Source organism: Sapajus apella, unplaced genomic scaffold, assembly GCF_009761245.1.
Source record: "Sapajus apella isolate SASKATOON/1434 unplaced genomic scaffold, GSC_monkey_1.0 scaffold12, whole genome shotgun sequence".
Classification (NCBI taxonomy): domain Eukaryota; kingdom Metazoa; phylum Chordata; class Mammalia; order Primates; family Cebidae; genus Sapajus; species Sapajus apella.
Genome location: NW_022436952.1, coordinates 22424308 through 22446795, shown reverse-complemented (window position 1 = coordinate 22446795; position 22488 = coordinate 22424308). Strand labels below are relative to the sequence as shown.

The window sequence follows — 22488 nt, the reverse complement described above, 5'->3', positions numbered from 1 at the left end:
CCCGTCAGCATCTCAGAGTAGGGTCATCAGCTCCTACAAGACACCTAAGGAATGATGCACAAGACCCATCCTGTCCATTTTCTCCCTGGCAGCAATCTGGGGAGAAGTATGTGTGGCAATGGAGGGTGGGGTGCATTTTAGAGGAATTAACTGGTGGACATGTTCTTTAAATTCTTGAAGAGAAGAATAAAAACACAGCAGACACTGTTAGAATACAATTCAACATTACATTGATTCCTTTAGGCTTCGGATTAGATCAAACTCTCCCAAACAGAATAGCCATGGGGAGCATGATACAATCTAGTGAGCCCAAAACATGGAAACTGGTTCTGTCATTTGACCCACTGACATGAAAAAATCATTGCAGGTGATCCTTTGTCACAGAAATGTGGAGTCTGACCGGGGCTGCATTCCCAGATCAGGTGCATCCATGCCTCAGCCTTCCACGGGGCAGCAGGCAATGGCAAACACCTCAATGTCCTGCCTCGGTGTGACCCAGGAACATTTCCAGCCCACACTCCTGTGGAGGATCCCCATGGGGATGATGATGTTTGGGGATATTTCCTCACGTTTTCTCTGCTGAGAAACTAGCTTGAGTGGGCAGCAAATGGAGGCAGGTACTGCGAAAGTCTGCAAGGTGAATCCAGAACCTGGACTTCTGGAGTTGTGGTTGTCCCCAAACTTCCTTCCACTAAGACATCCGTGATAGCAGCATCCAAATGGGCCCTCCTCATATAGCTGTGCCCAGGCTACAAGCTCCTGGGCAGAGGAAATGAGGCACCAGGAGTGTGGGTTTCCAGTGACTTATCCAGGAGCCCATCCCATTTGCTCCCATTTAAGAATTCATCCAGGAATGCAAGAGTGATATTATAGGGCCAATCTCAAATCTGCATTCATGTCAGAAGAAGGGAAACGATCTGCAAGGTTTGTCACTGAGGCACTAAAGCTACAATTAATGACATAGCACTTGCAACACTCCCAAGATTGGTCCTGACTGCCTGTGTGCAGGGCTCGATGTGAGCTAGAGACCTGGCCACACTGGCATGGATCTGCATGAAGGCCATGGCCACCCTGGGTGAGCCTCAACAGCCATGAGCTCCCCAAACTCTGACTCCTTAGGTGGATCAGTTTAGGGGTGGTCCCCATGACACAAGTGCTTGCCTCCATGGATTTTCCTACAATGCAGAGGGAATGAGGATGGATTCCAGCTCTACATATGGAACTGCCATGGAGGATGGGGTTATCTGGAGGCCTGTAGGAGAGAGAGGTGGCCATGGTGACTGGGAGGCCACGAGGCTGTGGAGTGAAGAGAATTAGCTCAAGCCAAGGGTGATTCTGGTGCAGGATGCTCTCCTCGGACACCTTGTTACCAAATGCTCTTCAGGGGTCTTTGGCTTGGCCTAAGGTGGCATAGCTGGCTTCCTCACAGGTACGGCTTCTGATCTTTCACCCACGGGCCTCTTGGTTGCCACAGGGAGTTACGGAAGCACTTACCTCTCAGGGGCTCTCTGCTTGCTGGGTCCTCTGGAAACCCACTTCCCGTCTCTACCATAGGCCCCAGGAGGTCATCAATGTGCCTCCAGGAGAAGCTGCACTAGGCACTTGGGGAAGAGGTGGGAAGCTGGGCAAGAGAGGGATGAAACATTGGGGAGGTCAGACAAGTGGCTGTGCAGTTTTCTAATTCCACCATGTTCTCCTTACCCAAGCTGCTTCTGCACATACATGGCAGCTCCTGCTGCTTCCAATGCCTTTCTTTCCCCTCTTTGCTAACTCTTGTCTTTTTTCTTTTGTTTTTGGGTTGGAGGACATGGCCTCTGGGAATTTCTCCATCCTCTCACAAGTCTGGGGTAGACACCTCCTGTGTTTCCACAACCACCCGCATTTTGCCAGTTGGCTTGTCTGCATCTGTCACTTTGGGAAGCAAGAAGACAGCAGGGATGGCGTCTTGCTCCCAGCCAGGGCTGATCCCAGAGTGTGGCACTTAATAAATATTTGCCTTTTTTGGTGAGTGGGGGCAGGGATAATGGAAATTTGAATTTTTTAAGGTGAATGCCATCTCTAGAAACCTACAGATCATTCAGATATGGAACTTGATCCTCTCAATTTTGATCTTGATGGAAGTGAAGAGGAAAACCATCTTGCAGGATCCCTCTGTATCTTTCCATTTTGCTGTTCTAGATGCAGAGGTAGAGGCAGGGGCAGGAAGAAAGAAGAAATTAGTGCAACATGCATTTGTCCTTGGCTAATGACCAAGTTCAGAGAAGAAAGTGGTCAATGAGAAGGCGTTAGAAGGTCAAGTGGAAACTGTGACATGCCCTAGCCTACTCTACTGCCTCTGATGTAAATATAATAGAATTAAGAACTAAACTTCCCTTCAGCCAGCTAACTCTGAGAATCATGTCCAGGGGCATGTGCCGTCTTGGAGAATGTTTTTCTCAGGCCTCCCTTCATTGTTCAGTCTTTGAAATGTTTGATACTTGTGATCTGTCTGGGATCTTGAAATTAAAGTCAGTGTCTTGCCTGCTAATGGAGCTGGGGCTGTCAAACCCAATGATCAGAACTCAGCCATCCTTTCCTCCTCTGTAAAGGACCTCCGTGGGTCAGTTTTGGTTCCAGAAGGATGCAAATGAAGAACCCAGCTCTGACACTGAGATATGTAAACATGAGGTTCTCCCTGGGGCATAGCCCACCCCCGAAGAATTTCCCAGCATGCATTGCACTTGGCAGAGAGCGTTGGATGAATGATGCCTAGATGTGGGGGCAGGGGATGAGAGTGACCAAAAGGAGGGCCACGGCCAGGATCCGAGGAAGCATCAGTCAGAATAGGGATGAAACGGATACATCCAGCAACATTCCCGGCTGCATGGAGAGTGGAGTCCCGAGCTCTATCTTCCCCACCGGGTCAGGAAGAGCATTTTCCTGGATCAGTTTTATGGCACCCCACAGAGGAGATGGGGATGTCGGGTGTTGGTCATCAGATCTCCTTCTCCCAGTCAAGGTGGCCGGGAGAATGCAGAAACCACCATCAGCGAGTCAGGAAGAAGGACTTGAGGCTGCGTAAGAAATTCGACTTCTGTCTCTGCTTCTGTTTCTTTTTGATGATGGGCACCCACACCAGCCCGCACACCAGCATCATGAGTCCTAAGGACAGGAAGGCAGGCCCTACCATTTTGAGGATGGAGAGGCTCTTGTCACCCAACTTCAAGGTATAGGCCAAGCAGGTGATGACCACGCCAAAAAGCAAGATGGCGCCACCCACGGACATGATGACGATGGGCTTGCGGTAGATTTCCCAGTTACTCCTCGGGGTGGTGGTCCAGACAGACTCACTCCTGGAGCTGATGCACAGGGAGCTGGCAGTCTGGCTGGGCAGCAGGTCCTTGGCTTCTGGAGACTTCTCATCAACCTCCAGGGCCTTGGGGAGTGTCTCCATCGTCATGGCTGCTCAGGACTGGGAGCCTAGGACCGGCAATAGCTGGAAATAAGAGTGGAGTCAAAGGAATCCTCACACAGCCTTCCTGTACTCAGCATCCATCTCTAGACCCACTCTCAGTGGAGGGTGAACAAGGTCTTTGTGCTGAAACCAAAAAAGAAAAAAGAAAATGAAATGTCATCCACATAAATAAGAAACCACCCAAGGTTTCTTATTTGTAAATAAATTATTTATAAATAAGGTTTCTTATTTATAAATAATATATATTATAAAATATTATAACATTTTATTCAATCGTTTTTAATATTTAAAACAGGGAACAGTTATGCCATTTTAGAAACAAACAAAAGCTATATATATATATTTTGTTGTTGTTGTTCTTTTGTTTTTTAGATGGGAGTCTCCCTCTGTCACCCAGGCTGGAGTGCAGTGGCACAATCTCAGCTCACTGCGGCCTCCACCTCCTGGGTTCAAGAAACCCTCATGCCGGCTGAGCGCCGTGGCTCATGCCTGTAATCCCAGCACTTTGGGAGGCTGAGGCAGTCAAATGATTTGAGGTCAGGAGTTTGAGACCAGCCTGGCCAACATGGTGAAACCCTGTCTCTACTACAAATACAAAAAAGTTACCTGGGCGTGGTGGTGAGTGCCTGTAATCCCAGCTACTTGGGAGACTGAGGCAGGATAATCGCTTGAACCCAGGTGGTGGAGGTTGCAGTGAGCCGAGATTGCACCAATGCACTCTAGCCTGGACAACAGAGAAAGACTCTGACTTTCGTGCCTCAGCCTCTGGAGTAGCTGGGATTACAGGCACGCACCATCACACCTGGCTAATTTTTGTATTTTTAGTAGAAATGGGTTTTCACCATGTTAGCCAGGCTGGTGACAAACTCTTGATCTAAGTGATCCACCTCGGCCTCCCAAAGTGCTGAGATTACAGGCGTGAGCCACTGTGCCCAGCCAGCTATTTGGCCTTGGTAATATTAAAGTTCATATCTCTGCTTCCTAAGACTCTGAAAATATTACAAGGTGCTTTTGTAACCATAGGGACCTAGTGTGTGCTTCCCTTTGGAGCCTGTGGTATATTTACATAAGTGAAGTAGTCATTTAAAAAGGGATTTTTTTTTTTCCCTGTGGGCTTGGGGGTAGGGATGGGATCATAAAGCTGTTAGGAAATCTTGTGCTGGTTATTGCAAGCTGGTCTCATATGAGGATGTCTGATCACCTTCACCAGAATTCTTTTTCTCAGTAGTCATTTCCAGCCCTTTTCAGTGAAGACAGGGGACGATGTGATTGTTGCTTCCAGAAGTTGGAAAGGTTGTGATGAAGGCATTAAAATGCAGTGATTCTCAGTGGTGCCAGAGAAGAGAGCTGGGGCTGGGCAGGGAAGGGCTTGTTCCTAGGAGCTGCCATCTGGGAGTGAGGGGACTCAGGAACAGGAAGTGTTCAACTGGAGGCTGGGACCACTGCAGGGACATTTGACTCCTGATTCGGAGAGAGGAAAATGGGCCTTGCTGGAATTAACTAACATCTTTTTGGCTCTGCAATGCGGTCACTAGTTTAGTCTCATTTTCTAGGGACAGAGACTGAGACCCAGTGGGGTTTAGGATCTTGGCGAACTACACCCTTCCCCATCGGGCCAAGGTCTTTGGCCTCAAAGTTCCTTGCGCTGCACTGCAGCTGGTCTGGATGGGTCCTGAAGGTTCCTCAACTATAAGAATCCTGAGATTTTCATTTTGGGGCTTCATCCTGTAGTAACACAATCTCTCAATGAATCTGGTATAATCCCCTAACACTGATCCACTGCACGATGTGAGAAAGAAGAATCCTGTTGTATGTTTTTCATAATATGACATTTATTCCAATTGAAGGAGTATTTTTTATTCTGAGATTGGAATGTAATGGAGTGGAGTCCTTCCTTGGTGTTGGAATATTCTTCATTTTAGGAAATGATTATGATGGAAGAGCGTCATTGGTTTTGTTAGTGTCTGCCCAGAAAAAAAAAATTGGCCCCTATATCGTGTCCATCTGTCACCTCTCTCTCTCTCTCTCTCTCTACCTACCTATCTGCCTTTCTGTCTATCTATCTATCTGCAATGGTCCACGAAATCCCAAAGAAACAGTAACCATTAATTTATTGGAAGGGAGGATGTATCCTTGGGAGAGTGAATGGGCAGGGAGGGATGCATTTCTAAGCAATGACAGAAAGAGAAGCAGTTCTCTTCCCCTGAGCAGAGGGAATGTCTACTTTCCCCTCCCTCCCACCCACCTCTCTGTAACTGTGACCAGGCAAGAGGCAAGCAGCAACTATAAACAGAAGCAGGCGGGCAGGGCAGGGCGGTGGGTAGAACTTTGTACTGGGAAGAATGAAGCCTAGTTATTCACAGTTCCAGCAAGTCACTGAACCTACTTGCAGAAGCTGCATGTGATGGAAAGATCCAGGTCTTTGGCATCAGAGTAAACATGATTTGAATGCAGTTTTCTAGTTATGTGCTGTGGGTCAGGTGACTTCAGCCCCTGAACCTTGCTAGCCCTATATAAAACAGGGATAATGGAGTGTCTACCTCATAGGGTTGCTGTGACAGTCAAATTTCAAAAAACACCGCTATATTGTCTGACAGATTCTATGTGTTCAGGAAATGGCCTTGGTTGTCATTGCAATTATTTTCTTTCTGGGTCTCTATTTTTCCATTTATAAAATAAAGGAGTTTGGTTAGGTGACTTCTTTTTTCTGCAACCTCCACCTCCTGGGTTCAAGCAATTCTCCTGCCTCAGTCTCCCAAGTAGTTGGGATTACAGGTGCCCACCACCATGCCTGGCTAATTTTTGTATTTTTAGTAGAGATGGGGTTTCATCATATTGGCCAGGCTGGTCTCGAACTCCTGACCTTGTGATCCACCCGTCTTGGCCTCCCAGAGTGCTGGGATTACAGGTGTGAGCCACCGCACCCATCCTGGTTAGGTGACTTCTAAAGCTATTTCAGATGTCTATAGGTAATGAATCAGCTTGAATTCTGAGAATTGAGGTTTTCAGAAAATCACCAATTCATGGGCTGTAGGAGTTTTATAACATTTTATTAAAGCCCCAGTAAGATTCTATTTTTTTTCTATACCAGGGCTTTTTTATCTTTTTTTGAGACCGAGTTTTGCTCTTGTTGCCCAGGCTGGAGTGCTATGGCACAATCTTAGCTCACCGCAACCTCTGCCTCCTGGGTTCAAGCAATTCTCCTGCCTCAGCCTCCCGAGTAGCTGGGATTACAGGCATGCCCCAGCATGCCTGACTAATTTTGTATTTTTAAAGATGGGGTTTCTCTGTGTTGGTCAGGCTGGTCCCTAACTCTTGACCTCATGTTGTCCGCCCCCCTCGGCCTCCTAAAGTTCTGGGATTATAGGTGTGAACCACTGTACCCCGCCTCTCACTTCCTTCTTAACTTGGGGGGTCTTCCAGTCTCCATTTATGTTCCCCTTCCTTGTACTGTGGTCTGGAAACTCTCTTAATGCAGCAACCTGGGGCAATGGTTGGGCTATTCTCACTATTTTTCCCATCTTTCATTTATCACTCTATTTCATTGCCTGATGTCCACACTCTTGTGAACTATCATTTCATATGTCTCGTTTGTTAATTTGCTTTTTTGTTATTTCAGGCAGAAGCATAAATCCAGTCTTTGTTATTCCATCTTAGCCAGAAGTGGATCTTTAGGGTCTAAACTTCATTCAGAAGGTCTGGAGTTGCTGTATGTAAGAATCACTTGATGAAGCTTGTTAAAGTACAGATGCTCCCACACAGCAATATGATGTCTGCACAGGGAGAAAAATGATCTGCATTTCAGTGAGGTACCAGGGCTTTTTAACAATGGCACGGTTGGTGTTTTGGATTGGACAGTTGATTGCTGTGGCAGATTATAGAATTGTAGGACTATAGAATTGTAGACTATAGAATGTTTAGCAACATCCCTGGATTCCACCCACTAGATGCCAGTGGTACCTCTTCCTCCCTGCCCCTATCATGACAATTAAACTATATCTCCAGACCTTGCAAATGTCCGCTGGGGTGGGGAAGATCAACATGGTGGAGAGCCACTGCTCTGGCCAGCGTTTTCTCCTGCATAGCTTAAAAACTGCCTCAGGACAGAGGCTGGGCTTCCTCTTCTTCTACTCCATAGCACCTGGCTCACAGCCTGGCACTTGGCAGCTGCTCAGAGAAGGGAGAGGGGAATTTGACACATAGGGGGGAAGGCTATGTGCAGAGTGGAGATGGAAGGAATGCTTCTACAAGCCAAAGCATGCCAAAGTCCTGGCGCCCCAGACTGGACAAGGACTGAGGTTCCAGAGAGGCTGGGCCTGTGGAGGAGTCGGGAAAGGCTGGAGTTGCAGGACCTCCTGAATCACCTCAGATTTGAATGTCGGCTGGCCTGCAGGGCAGCAACTGCAGAAGGGTAGGGATGGGACCTTCTCCCCTAGAGGCCAATTAGGATCTTCAGAAGGCTGAGTTAGTGGGTGGGGACTTAATTACAGCACACAATTGCATGGTCTGCTACAGCAATCAATTTTCCAATTCCAAATGCCAACAGTGCTACTATTGAAAAGCCTTGGTATAGAAAAAACAGAATCTTATTAGGGCTTTAATAAAATGTTATAAAACTCATACAACCCATGAATTGGTGATTTTCTGAAAACCTCAATTCTCAGAATTTAAGACTTGGCCCAGATGCTGCAGCTCTGCAGGGGACAAGGTAACACTTGGGGGGCTGGTCCAGTGAGAACCACCCTTTCACACTTCAATTAAGTTACTGGTAGTTGGGTTTGTGTGATTCAGGAGATCTTTCACTCACTGTAGGGAGTTGAATTGTGGCCCCCAAAAGATGCATCTACCCAGAACCTCAGAATGTGACCTTATTTGGAAAAAGTGTCATTGCAAATACAATTCAGATAAGGATCTTGAGATGAGAACATCCTGAGTTAGAGTGAGTTCTAAATGCAATGATTGGTGTCCTCCTTATGAAAGGAGGGAGAGGGGAATTTGACACACAGAGGGGAAGGCTACGTGCAGAAGAGAGATGGAAGGAATGTTTCTACAAGCCAAGACATGCCAAGGGCTGTTGGAGGCTGAGAGAGAGGCATGGAGTGGATTCTCCCTCTAGCCTCCGGAAAGACCCGACTCTACCAACACCTTAATTTTAGACTTCCGGCCTCTAGAAATGTGAGCCATTCAATTTCTGTTGTTTCAAGTCACCAAGAATGTGGCAATTTGTCATGACAGCCCTACGAAATAAGTATACTCAGTTTCCTTGAAGGTGCTGACACCCCAGACTGGACAAGGACTGAGACCCCAGAGAGGCTGGGCCTGTGGAGGAGCCGAGAAAGGCTGGAGTTGCAGGACCTCCTGAGCCACCTCAGATTTGAATATCGGTTCGCCTTCAGAGCAGCAACTGGAGAAGGGTGGATGGGTCCGTCTCCCCTAGGGACCCATTTGGAGCTTCAGAAGGCTGAGTTAGTGGGTGGGGACTTAATTACAGTACACAACCAGGCTAAGCAGGCTGCAGGCTGGCACCAAGAAACAGTGCTAGTCTGGGACTATACAGCAACGAGAAGCCAGACAGAAAAAGAATGCACACGACATGATCTTATTTCCATAAAATTCAAAAACATGTAAAACAGTCTATGCTATGAGAGGCTAGGGTGGTGGCTACCTTTGGTAGGAGTAGTGACCAGAAGGGAGCCTGATGGGGACTTCTAAGGTGCCGGGAATGTTCTGATTCTTGGCCTGGCAGCTGTCTACGAGGGAGTGGACTAGTACTGCAGCACACTTGTGGTGTGACCGTTTCTGTGTGTGTACAATATATGCCAATAAAACACTTAAACAAAGAGAATTAAAAGGTATAACTCAATGCAACGTGTTCCTTCCTTTGGATTCTGATTAGAACGAGCCAGTTGCACAAAGGCATTGGGGATAGTTAGGGAAGTTTGACCATGGACTTGGATAAGTCTCAGCCTCAGTGTGAACCATGGTTCCTTTCCCTTTCCACAAGCAGATTTATCCCTAGAGCTCTGTGGTCTTCCAACCCCCAATCAGCATGGCTTTCCCTAGGTAGTTGCTGACCTTTAAGGTCAAATCAACTGCATAGACCCCTAGTGCTAAGAGGATTAGAGAGGCCTGGGGATCCACCTGGCATGACCAGAAACCCCCATAGTGATAATCCCTGGCTATATAACTCGGGCCCCATTTCCTGGTTTGAAGGAATTGCTTATTCGCATCTTACATGGATACATGGCAGGGATAGAGATGCCAGACAAGAAAAGGGAAGGGAAGAGGGTGGAAAAAACACAGAGGACAATTGATTTTCAACAAATGCATCGAAGCAATTCAACATGGAAAGGAAAGTCATTTCAACAAATGGTGCCGGAGCAACTGGATAGTCATATGGAAAAAGAATGAAACTTGACCCCATTTTGTGCCATCAACAAAAACTAGAGCTGGATCATGAATATAACTTAAATGTAAAAGGTAAAACTAAAGATTTTGGGGAAAGCACAGGAGAAAATCTTTGTGACCTGGGGATAGGCAAAGATTTGGTAGACAAGACAGAGAGAGAAAAAAACAATCAATAAAATGGATATCATCAAAATTTAAAATGCCTGCTTGTTAGATGACACCATGTAGGAAATGAATAGGAAATCTCACTCTGGACTGTGAGAAAATATTTATAAAATATGTATCTGGGCTTAGCGTGGTGGTTCACACCTGTAATCTAATCCCAGCACTTTGAAAGGCTGAGGCAGCAGATCACTTGAGGTCAGGAGTTCGAGACCAGCCTGGCCAATATGGTGAAACTCTGTCTCTACTGAAAATACACAAAATTAGCCAGGAGTGGTGGCACACACCTGTAATCCCAGCTACTTGGGAGGCTGAGGCAGGAGAATTACTTGAAGCCAGCAGATGGAAGTTGCAGTGAGCCGAGATTGTGCCACTGCACTCCAGCCTGGGCAACTGGGCAAGACTCTGTCTCATAAAAAAAATAAATAAATAAAGCATCTGTCAAGGCTACATATGATTAATAAAAAGACAAAGAGCTCAGTTGAAATGGGCCAACAGTTTAAATAGACTCATTACAAGATAACAAGTGAACAAGGAGCCCATGAAAAAATGCTTGACATTGATGTTTAACAGGAAAATACAGATCAAAGCCACAACGAGACATCACCACACATTCACTACAGTGGATAAAATGTGAAAATCTCACAATACCATAGGTTGGTGTGAACATGGAACAACCCAAGCCGGTGGGAATGGAAAATTGGTTGTTTCTTATGAAGTTAAATATACATCTTCCCTTTGACCCAGTAGTTCCACTTTCAAATATTTATTTGTCCCAGAGAAATGAAAATGCATGTCTGAGAAAAGACTTAAGAATAGTCATAAAAGCTTTATTCATAATAGCAAAAAAATAAATAAAAAGAAAACAACCCAAACGTCCCTCAACAGAAGAAAGGATAAGTGGTTGTATAATCACACAATGGATTACTACTAAGCAGTAAAAAGGAGCTAACTTCCGAAGCACACTACAGCATGGATGAGCCACACAGACATGCTGGGTCAAAGAGATTGAATATAAAAGAGTACCTATATTGTATGTTTCCATCTACATGGCATTCTGAAGCCAGCTAAGAACTAATTAAGGTGGCAAAGCTCAGGACTATGGTTGTGGGGCTTGAGGGGGAACCAACTGGGAGATACACGAGGGAATTTCCCAGGGTGGATGGACATGTTCTATGTGGTGATATTGGTGGGGGCTGCATGAGGGATCCATTTGTCAATATGGTACACTTCGATCTGTGCATTTCAATTGTGTAAATTACACTGCACCCCAAAGAGCTGTGAAAGCCTTAATAATAATAATCCAGTAGGGTGAGGAGAGGCACACATAGAAGTAGAGCTTGACCAGGAATGGAGGAATGTCGACCATGGCTGATGCCCTGTGATGGAACCTGGAGACCCACAGCAGGGCGTAGGCAGGAGACACAGTGAAGGAAAGTAGAGGTGAGGCATGGAGGCGTGATCCCAGAATAGGGCAGAGACACTAAAGGGAAATCTGGAAGCTGAGAGGTACCTGGCTCTACAGGAACTGACTCTGAGAAAGAGGAGATCCTGAGAGGAAGAGAAAGTGCTTCTGGGAAACGTCTGGAATTGGGAAGAGGTTGTGGGGAGAGAAGGAGAGAGGGAATGAAAACAAGAATTTCACCTTGTCTCTGGAAAGAGAGAAAGAAAAACATTTTCTTCAAAATCCCTTGAAGAAAAACACAGACTTGGCCAGGTGCGGTGGCTCACGCTTGTAATCCCAGCACTTTGGGAGGCTGAGGCAAGTGGATCACCTGAGGTCAGAAGTTCGAGACCAGCCTGGCCAACATAGTGAAACCCTATCTCTACTAAAAATATAAAAATTAGCTGGGCCTGGTGGTGGGCGCCTATAATCCCAACTACTGGGGAGGCTGAGGCAGCAGAATCACTTGATCTACTGGGGAGGCGGAGGTTAAAGTGAGCCAAGATCGTTCCACTGCACTGCAGCCTGGGCAACAAGAGAAAGACTTTGTCTCAAAAAAAAAAAAAGAATAAAAAAGAAATATTCAGACTTTCAGGAGCCAGGGGTCCCTGAACTGAATGAAGACTGGGTTTGGTTGGCTGAACAAACATACCCAGAAGGGAGGTACCAATAGGGCTGTCTTTTAATCTTGTTACGTCTTGTCTGTGCATCTGCCTTTTGTGTTTGGAATTATCCCTGTCTTTGGAGACCTGGCGTACACTTATCTTGTCAGCGTCTGGCTGTTGATTTTATATTTCCCAGGCCGTTAAACAGTGAACGGTGCTCACCAGCATTGCAGCACACCCTTTGCCAGACACAGAGTTACAGACGTGAGTAAGACAATGCCCCTTCTCCCAAGAGGAGCTTGCGGTGTGCACATTCGCTTGGACCACGGCGTCTCGGACAAATGCAGTAACAAGATGTCTCAAATAAGAGGGGAGAGAACTGGTTGGAAAATTCTTGGCCTTTTCTCACATACGCTATATGCATTCCCCCCAGATGTGGTTTGGTGAGAATATGGGTGAACAATGAGTGTCCTGAGACAAGCAAGGCCAAATCCTTTTCTCTTGAGTAGATTCCTGAGCATCTGTAAGGTACAGCTTAACAGAATGGCAGATGTCAGTGAAATAAGTGAATGATTTCCCTGCAGATGACCAGATATGTGTCTGTACTTACAGGGCCAGAAGCTCTTTCTTCACTTCCATACTCTTTGAGGGACTGGGGCTGGGGGCTCCTACCTTCCTGCACCCTGAGACCTATGACTTCCTTGGTCCCTTGGCGGAGGCTGAGGACTCAGTAAACATTTGTTACATGGCTAAATGGGGCTTTGTGGGTTGTTTGCAGAGCTGCAATTACCCTGCAATTAATTTTTTTTCTTTTGAACTACAGAAGGTTGGAAGTGGCTAGCACTGCCTTATCAAGTCCCTGGTCCTGTTCCTTCCCACCTGGTGGTTGTAAACAACTCTCTTTGATCTTACAGCCAAGTGTTAGGATGGGAACAGCTCACAACAGAGGAGGGAGACAGCTGTGAAGGTGCAAAGCCAGGACACACTGACCAACTCCTCCCGGCTTCTCTTCTTTGGCCTGTAAGTGACGGCTCACCTCGCCAAGACAGGCTTCCCTCTGCAAAAATCTCTAATGTACCTCAGCTGCTTCTCCAAGGCCAAAGAAGCCGTGCGGCAGCAGGGGAGAGCAGGTGGTTTTTAGACAATAATCATAACTACCATTTATTGATTGCTTAGTGTGTGGCGGGAGCCATGCTGAATGCTTTGCCTGCATTGCCTCATTTCATCACTTCATCTCCCCACAAGTCAGTCCTTTGGGGAAGGTATATTCTTATCCCACTTTGCAGGTGAGGAAACTGATGATCAGAGAGGTGTAAGTGACTTGCCCAAGATTACTCACAGGTGAGGAGAGCATCTGGATTGGAATGTGAGTCTTGCAGCCTGCCTATCTCCAGACTTTGTTCAAGTCTATCCTGCTTCTCTTTGGGGTGGTTTTAACATTTCTTTTCAAATTATGGGAAAAGCGAGTGGGGAGGACACCCAAGGTGGGGCACAGTCAGTGAACAGAACTGCAGCAGTGGCAGCCTTGGCTGAGGAGATAGGAGCTGCCAAGGATGCCGGAGTCCCCGAGCTGGGGCTAGCAAGCAGCAAGAGACCTGTGGCACAGTGGCCTCAATGTCACCACCGTCACCATGCCACAAATCCAGCATAAGATGCGCAGTACGTGCCACTTTCTTCACCTGGGGAGTCTCTTTTAATCCTCAGCTCTATGAGGGTGATACTCTTATCTTTCCCATTTCATTCCCATTTTGCAGCTAGGAACACTGAAGCTCAGAGCTTCGGGCCTCCAAATCCTGCTTTTTTTTTTTTTTTTTTTGAGATGGAATTTGGCTCTTTCGTCCAGGCCAGAGTGAAGTGGCACGATCTCGGCTCACCACAACCTCCGCCTCCCAGGTTCAAGCAATTTTCCTGCCTCAGCCTCCTGAGTAGCAGGGATTACAGGCGCATGCCTCCATGCCTGGCTGATTTTTGTATTTTTAGTAGAGATGGGGTTTTGCCATGTTGGCCAGGCTGGCCTTGAACTCCTGACCTCGGCTAATCCACCCACCTCAGCCTCTCAAAGCGCTAGGATTACAGTCGTGGGCTACGGCGCCTGGTCACTCCTACTCTTTTATTTATGCTTTATTGAGGAGAGGACCCTGCCTTTTTTCCTTCTTGTTTTCTTCTCTGCCTTCCTTCCTTGCATTCCACCACCCAGTACCTGTACACCTCCACCCCCAAGCTCACTCCCCAGCCTTTCCCTGGCGCTGTCCTCCTTTGAATGTGCTGAAATATGGTTGGTATTAATAGGGCTGCCAGAGTTAGAGAATAAAACTACAAGGTGTTTGGTTACATTTCAGTCTCGGATCAATAATGGATACTTTTTTCATCTAAGAATGTTCCGATATTACATGGGACCTGTGCATGCAAAAACAGTATTCGTTGTTTGTCATAAATTCAAATTGAATTGGACATCTGGCAATACATCTGGCAACCCTAATATTGTAAGAGGCCCTGCTGTGCTGCTGTGCTTGGGCCTGGAGTTATCCGGCCCTTCCTGAGCTTCTCCCCTGCCAGGCCCCTCCATCTAGAGAGCTCAGACAGCAGCTGGGCGATTCTGGGAGTTGCAAGAGCATAAAGCAGAGGAGAGAGGCACACATTACCTTGCTGCTGAGAGGCTGGGCCCAACGAGGGGAGTCTGGAGGAGAAGCGGGGAAAGCGGGATGGAAGTGGGGGGAATAACACCACGTATTGTTCCTGTGGAAGACCTGGTGTGGTGAGAAGCGGGGAGGGTCGTCCTCTTTCTCTCACAGAGTCCCCGATAACACCCTACCCAGCTCCAGCTTGGGTTGTCCCCAGGGTCCCTTATCTTCTCTGGTGGCGCAGTCTTCCCTCACCAGGACATTCAGTTGGTGACTGTGCACCCCTCTGATAAGGTGAGTGGGGGCCAAGTGCCTGGGCTGATAAGGGAGAAGCTAGAGAGTTTCTGAGTAAGCTGCTGTCACAATGGCCTAGGCCATCCATCTGTCACCTGCTCACAGTGCTTCTAGGAAAGCAGTCAAACCTGGAGGGTGCCACTCACCTCCCTCATCAGGACACCCAGCTGGTGCCCAGACCCTGGCCAGTGACAGGGCAGAGAAATAGCTCTAGTGATAATGTGTGTGATCACATCTGGCTTTACCCGGATGCAGGGTCCCTAAGGCACACAGTTGCCTGACTAAGCTATGTCTTTGTCCATGTTTTCATATGCCTGCCTTGTTCCCCCTTTCTCAGATAAAACTCCCGAGCCAGCCAGCGCACTCCACCTTGTTTTTCTGGCACCTGCCCCGTGCACCTGCCACAGCCGTAGGAGGAAGATACTGGCAGCTGCTGAGGTCTGATATGGGGCGCCTGGAAGGACTGTCTGGGTCCAAGATTGCAGCCATGTACTCTGGGGTCCAGAGTGGCCTTGCACTTTACTGTCTGACTTTTTTTGGCTCCTTCTTCCACCTAGGTTTGGGAGGATAGTCCCTGCCCAGCCCCTCCCACAATGGCTGCCAAGGTTGAAGGCTGGATGCTATACAGGCAGGTCTGAAGCAGCCCTCTGCCCACAAGTTCCCTTCTCTCTGGTACACAGCAAGGGCTGGCTCCCTTCCTCCGGCCACCACTGTCTGCTAAGACCCTCAGTAGGCAGTGCCTCCAGGCTGGCTTCACCCCCTCCTAGGGCACAGCCCTCTCTTGGCCTGTTGTTCCTGCTTACCTTCCAACACTAGTTCAAAGACAACACGCTCTAAAGCAAAGTTAAAACCAGTTTCTTCCTCCAGGTAGATGGAAGGAAGGGCAGAGGGAAACGTTCCCTCCTTACTTACTGTCATCAATGTCCCAGGGGAGGATGGGGGACCTGCGAATCACTCGGTGCTCGTGCGAAGAGGAAGTCAGCAATGAGTTTCTGCTCAAGTCCATGCCAGCCAGAGAAAGCCACCCTTACCACATCCAGAAGTCGTGCTGCGAATCCCAGCAACTGAGCAGGCTCCAGCAGGGATGAGCTCACCAGGCGATGGCCTAATGGGTTAACTCTTTGCGAGCTGCTGGCACAGGTCCTCTGAATGTAGCTTTCTCAGCTCTGTTCAGCCAGGATGAGATGAATCTTGTGAAAAATTCATGATGCTTTTCTGCAGTCTGTCTTTAAGTTTCATGGAGGCATGTACCCCGTTGGTGCCTAGGCAGGGCAGCTTCTCCTGACCCAGGCTCAGAAATCAGAAGACCTGGAATTTCTGGGTTGGTGAAGGTGTGTGGTGGCCATGGTGGTGGGGATGGGTTGCCAAAGAGCAGGTCATACCCTCTGGCTGACTCAGGGTCCTCTGGCTGACTCAGGGTACTCTGGCTCTGTTCAGTGCAAGCCTTAATAATTTGATCTGGGAACTGTCTTTATTCTGGATGTTGGAGGGGGGACATGCAGACTTAGAAAACATCCTTGGTTGCAAGATGGCAGGGACGCTTCTTAGAACTTTCCAATGCCTATGGGTGTGCACCCTATGTTACAACATGCCAGGAGCCCACAACAGGACCTACCCCCATTCCAGGCCCGACATCTCAAACTGAGGCAAAAGAGTCTGTTCCCCTTCACTCCTCCAGTCATTCCTGAGGATGCCCTGTTGCATTTCATGGGATGCAAGCTGCCACGGTGACAAGAAGAGAATGATGAAGATCAGTGCAAGGTGGGTGAAAAGGTTTTCATTGCTATAAACCTTCACCACACTGTGCTTGGGGAAGCGGGTGTAAGCTGTTGAGTGACCAGTTCTCAGGAGGCTGATGGATACACTGAGGTCAGCAAGCTTGCCTACGATTCCGGAAGGCACACCGACTCCTGCCCTTGTTCATGCCAACCTGAGAATGTGCGCAGCTGCTGCTCGTCAGGATAATGGTGGGTGGGCATCCTTGCTACTGGCAGCAATACACTGGGGGGCATCCTCTGGGGTCCGCAGGGAGGGCTTTCTGAGGACTCATTCGGGGAAGCTGACGTCAAGGCAGGTATGAGGCTCTCCCATATCTGTCATCTTGAGCTCCTCACCTGTGCAATGAGCAGGAGATTCCAAGCCTGGAAGGCTCTGCAGAGGCTGCTGTGTGATTCATACCTAGAGATGCAAAGAGCTAGGAGGGTGAGCCTGTCCCCTGAGCTGCTGGGAGGGATCAGGCTGAGTATACCCTCTGTCCTCTGAAGATGAGCATCTCTGCTCAGGGCAATGGGCAGTGAGAGGCCTGTCATGAGTGTCCAGGGGAACTTGACTTGGAAGGATTTTGAGGATGTGAGTTGCTTTGCCTTAGGTGGGTGCCTCTGACTTTTTTAAAATTTATTTTAATTTAATTTTTTTATTGCATTTTAGGTTTTGGGGTACATATGAAGAACATGCGAGATTGTTGCATAGGTACACACATGGCAGTGTGATTTGCTGCCTTCCTCCCCATCACCTATATCTGGCATTTCTCCCCATGCTATCTCTCCCCATCTTCCCACCCCATGCTGTCCCTCCCCTATTTCCCCCCAACAGACCCCAGAGTGTGACGCTCCCCTCCCTGTGTCCATGTGTTCTCATTGTTCAACACCCACCTATGAGTGAGAACATGTGGTGTTTGATTTTCTGCTCTTGTGTCAGTTTGCTGAGTATGATGGTTTCTAGGTTCATCCATGTCCCCACAAAGGATACGAACTCATTGTTTTTGATGGCTGCATAATATTCCATGGTGTATATGTGCCACATTTTCCCTGTCCAGTCTATCATCGATGGGCATTTGGGTTGGTTCCAGGTCTTTGCTATTGTAAGCTGTGCTGCAATGAACATTCGTGTGCATGTGTCCTTATAGTAGAACGATTTATAATCCTTTGGATATATACCCAGTAATGGGATTGCTGAGTCAAATGGAATTTCTATTTCTAGGTCCTTGAGGAATCGCCACACTGTCTTCCACAATTGAACTAATTTACACTCCCACCAACAGTGTAAAAGTGTTCCTGTTTCTCCACATCCTCTCCAGCATCTGTTGTCCCCAGATTTTTTAATGATAGCCATTCTAAATGGCATGAGATGGTATCTCAATATAGTTTTGATTTGCATTTCTCTAATGACCAGTGATGATGAGCATTTTTACGTATGTTTGTTGGCCTCACGTATGTCTTCTTTTGTAAAGTGTCTGTTCATATCCTTCGACCACTTTTGAATGGGCTTCTTTGTTTTTTTCTTGTAAATCTGTTTTACTTCTTTTTAGATTCTGGATATCAGCCCTTTGACAGATAGGTAGACTGCAAAATTTTTTTTCCCATTCTGTTGGTTGCCGATTAAAAACCCTAGAAGAAAATTTAGGCAAAACCATTCAGGACATAGGTGTAGGCAAGGACTTCATGACCAAAACACCAAAAGCATTGGCAACAAAAGCCAATATAGACAAATGGGACCTAATCAAACTCCACACCTTCTGTAAAGCAAAAGAAACAGTCATTAGAGTGAATCGGCCTCTGACTTTATACTCAAATCAGTTTGGAAAACCAAGTGGCCTGGCTTGCAAAGGAGCCTCGAGTGAATTCTTTTGCAATGCAAATAATCAAATGATTTATTTATTTATTTTTACAAAGTTCAGGCTTTTCCCTCCCCCATCTGCAGGGCATGGCAGAGCGGCAGAATAATGCCATCGATAAGAGTTGAACCCTTGCCAGGCGTGGTGGCTCATGCCTATAATCCCAGCACTTTGGGAAGCTGAGGTGGGTGGATCACGAAGTCAGGAGTTCAAGACCAGCCTGGCCAAGATGGCCAAACCCCGCCTCTACTAAAAATACAAAAATTAGCTGGGCGTGGTGGCGGCTGCCTGTAATCACAGCTACTTGGGAGGCTGAGGCAGGGAATTGCTTGAACCCGGAAGGCGAAAGTTGCCTTGAGCTGAGATGACCCCACTGCACTGCAGCCTGGGCGACAGATCGAGATTCTGTCTAAAAAAAAGTTGAACCTTTATTTATCATTCTCCCCATGTCAGGCACTCCTCTAAGCTCTTTATATATATATATATATATACCTCTATGAGGTAGCTATGTGAGGTGTATTGCTATCTCTGTATTTGGCCTTGGATGAATTACTTCTCTGGGCCTTAATTTCCTCACGTATTCATCGGGTGGGATCATTACTACATCAGAGAGTTTTTATGAAGATGAAATGAGAAAATGCTCACAGCAAGTGCTTGAAGAATAGGTACATTATATATGTATATAATACACATGTGTATAAGTACGTATTTAAGTATATATGTAAATTGGGGAGGGCAGCAAGCATCAGAGGAGAACATGTGCAGGTAGAAGCTGTTCTGTCTGCAGACGCCCTCCTAGCAGGACAGAGGAGGCAGCTCGAGGAGCCAGCATGTGACATGGCAGGTGACTCTGGTGTCCTGGGATAAAGAGGCCGCTGCTGCAGCTGTTGGTGTTGAAGCGGACAGGAACAGGGATGGTCACTGCCTGGGGATTGTTCTTAGCCTCTTATCCAGAGTGCCCTAATTCCCCAGCTGGTAGCTGCTCCTGCTCAGCGCTGTGCCCCTCACCTGACCAGTCCAGTGCTGCACGAGGCAGTGGTAGGTAAGGTGATCAGCCATCCAGCTTTACTGGGTACTGATGAGTTTCCAGAAATGTGGGACTTTCGGTGCCCAAACCATGAAAGAAAGTACTGGAGGCATAGCTACTAAAAGTAATCACTGGAACTTGTTGGGATCCTACTTTGAAGGTGTTTTGAGGCTGGGCATGGTGGCTCACACCTGTAATCCCAGCACTGTGGGAGGCCAAGGCGGGAGGTTCACTTGAAGCCAGGAGTTCGAGACCAGCCTGGACAACAGAGACTCTTTCTACAAAAAATAATTGAAAATTAGCCAGGCGTGGTGTCAGCTGCCTGTGGTCCCAGCTACTTGGGAGGCTGAGATGGAAGTTTCTCTTGACCCAGAAGGTCCAGCACTTCTTTTTGCCTCTAACAGCCTTTCCCTCCTCTGATCATGACATTTATTTATCGAAGACACAGGACTTCTGACTTAGAGAACTTCCCTCATTCCAGATGTGGCTGCCTGCTTCCCCACCGTGCCATTTATCACTTGCCTGAGTTCTGCGAGGGCTGTGTGTCAATTTCCATGTGGCCCTGGATCCCAGTACAGCGCCTTGGCCCAGGAGAGGAGAGGTGCCCCATCAATGATGAATAAAGAGTCATGTGAATATTCATAAGGTGCTTGGCAATGTGGGCTTTGGCCCACATGCCATTTGGTCAGGGGCTGCATTTTCTGCACACAGATAAGGCACTGGAAGTTACGCAGACCCTCTCACCCCTTGCTTGTTTCCTCCCCTGTATGTCACTCATGCAAAATCCCCTTCTACAAACCGCTGCTTCCTGTTCCAGAAGAGAAGCAGTACCCTTAAGGCAGGAAGGCTGTACTTCTTCCCCCAAGCTAGCTTTGGAATAAAGTCACTTTCTTTTTTTTTTTTTTTTTGAGATGGAGTTTCGCTCTTGTTTCCCAGGCTGGAGTGCAATGGTGCAATCTTGGCTCACTGGAACCTCTGCCTCCCGGGTTCAAACAATTCTGCTTCAGCCTCCCTAGTAGCTGGGATTACAGGCACCTACCACCATGTCCAGCTAATTTTTTGTATTTTTAGTAGAGACAGCGTTTCACCATGTTGGCCAGGCTGGACTTAAACTCCTGACCTTGTGATCTGCCCATCTTGGCCTCCCAAAGTGCTGGGATTACCAGCATGAGCCATCACGCCTCGCCCAAGTCACTTTCTTTATAGTTGATCTCAGGAGCAACTGAACTTGGAACCCAGTTACACTCTCCCTGCTGCTCACACCAAGGCAGGAGAATGAGCAAATTGGAACCTTCAGGGTAACTTCAGAGGAAGTGACTGCCCTGAGCAGGAGTTTCCCCGGGACCCTGGGTATCTCTTGCCAATGCCAGTGCAGAGGGGGAGTGAGGTTCTAACCAGGGAAAGTAGTCCAGGGTGGGTTGTCACTGGCTGTCGGTGACAAAACTGACAAAGAGGTGCCTATGCTGACAGCCTCCAGGGGGATTCTGTCCCTTCTCTTTCTCGGTGCATATAATTGAGCATATAATTGACATCCTTGTCTTTCACGGTTTGCTTTGCTATCTTTTTATTATAGTCCAATAACCATTAGGTAGCTCATTATCCTAACCAAACAAACAGCAAGCAGAAAGAAAACACCACCACTTTTGTAAACGATTGGAAACTATGCTCAGAGGGAGTCCCAGCCCCCTCCCAAACTGCGCCCAAGAGCAGAGCAAGATGCAAAGCCAGCGGAAGTAAGGGGAGAGGCAGGCTGGGAGGGAGGGGCTCCCGACCCGGGATGCGGGTGGGGGTGCGGGTGGAGGAGAAGAGGCCCCCTTTGCCCACAAGACTCCAGGCTCCCTCCAAGCGGGGCAAGAAGGCTCTTTTGTTACCCAGCGTCCAGGAAAGTCATGCAAAGCAATTACCCAACTTAGGCATCCCAGGGAGGGGCCACCACCTTCCACCTGCTGCCCCTCCCACTGCGTTTGTCTTTGCCTCCTTTCCCTTCCCATCGGGGGCCTTGGCCAAGGAGATGGGATTCTGTGACCCTACGTCTCTGCTGGTCTGGTCCTCTTGGCCCTCTAGAGACACCCAAGTACGGCTGTCTCTCTGACTCTGGCTGGGCTCCAGCAGTTGTCTCGGGGCCACCTAGCGTCGTTACCCTTAACCTCCGGCCCCCTTCTCTTCCTGCCTCTTCTGAAGTTTTAACTTGTTCCTGTCTCTCTTTCTCCTGTCAGCTGCAGCCCCACACAGCAGACAATTCTCAAGGTGTCCTTGGCGGGAGCCTCCTCCTCTTTCTCGGCGCATAGAACTGAGCAGTGGTGTTGGAGACAGCAGCCCGCTGGGCCCTGCGCGGGTCGTCGCGAGCGCTAAGAAGGCGAGGGGAATTGTATATGGGGAGGTGGGGACGGGGAGCTGGGGACATGACGAGTGAAGGGACTGGTGGAGTTTACCAGAAGTCGGAGTGCCAGTGGGGGAAGAAGGAACATCTTTCTTGGTGCGGGGGGCGGGTTTCCAGGGCCATCGTTATCCTCCGGCACCTGCCCCTCCTGAGGGGGCGTCAATCCCAGGAAGTAGCTGGGGCTGGGTGGGACGCGGCGCGCAGGCGCGGGGCTGCGGCCGAGGGCGGCAGTGGCCTCCTCGTGGGGTGCGCCTGCCACCTAGTGGTGGAGGTGAAGCAGTGCTGCTATCTGAAATCGACTTGAAGCATTCCTTCGCCATCTGTCTCTGGCCTGGTAATTCACAGTGAACTGGAAATTAGAAAATCGAATTTCACACTTTGCTGATAAATGAAATAGTATTTATAAGCAATAATATTCACTGCAATTTCAGAATGTCAAATAATTAAGACTACTAGCTTTTAAATAATTTAAGATTCATG

At 48.0% G+C, this 22488-nt stretch overlaps 1 protein-coding gene across 2 annotated transcripts; it reads right to left on the bottom strand.

The window, feature by feature from the left end:
- Positions 1–207: 207 nt before the first annotated feature.
- Positions 208–22270, bottom strand: PIRT (phosphoinositide interacting regulator of transient receptor potential channels). 2 transcript variants are annotated; one of them, XM_032280253.1, is made up of 2 exons: positions 22061–22270; positions 208–3577 (listed from the first exon to the last, which is right to left on the bottom strand). In XM_032280253.1, the coding sequence occupies exon 2, from the start codon at positions 3437–3439 to the stop codon at positions 3026–3028; it is 414 nt and encodes a 137-aa protein (XP_032136144.1). In that variant the 5' UTR covers positions 3440–3577; positions 22061–22270; the 3' UTR covers positions 208–3025. The 2 variants fall into 2 exon arrangements, with proteins under 2 accessions (XP_032136144.1, XP_032136143.1); XM_032280252.1 differs by lacking the exon at positions 22061–22270 and adding an exon at positions 15901–17450.
- Between the last annotated feature and the right edge of the window lie 218 nt (positions 22271–22488).

What these genes read in the sequence shown, in the direction of transcription:
- PIRT (XM_032280253.1), bottom strand. Translation starts at nt 3,439, where the DNA reads ATGACGATGGAGACACTCCCCAAGGCCCTGGAGGTTGATGAGAAGTCT.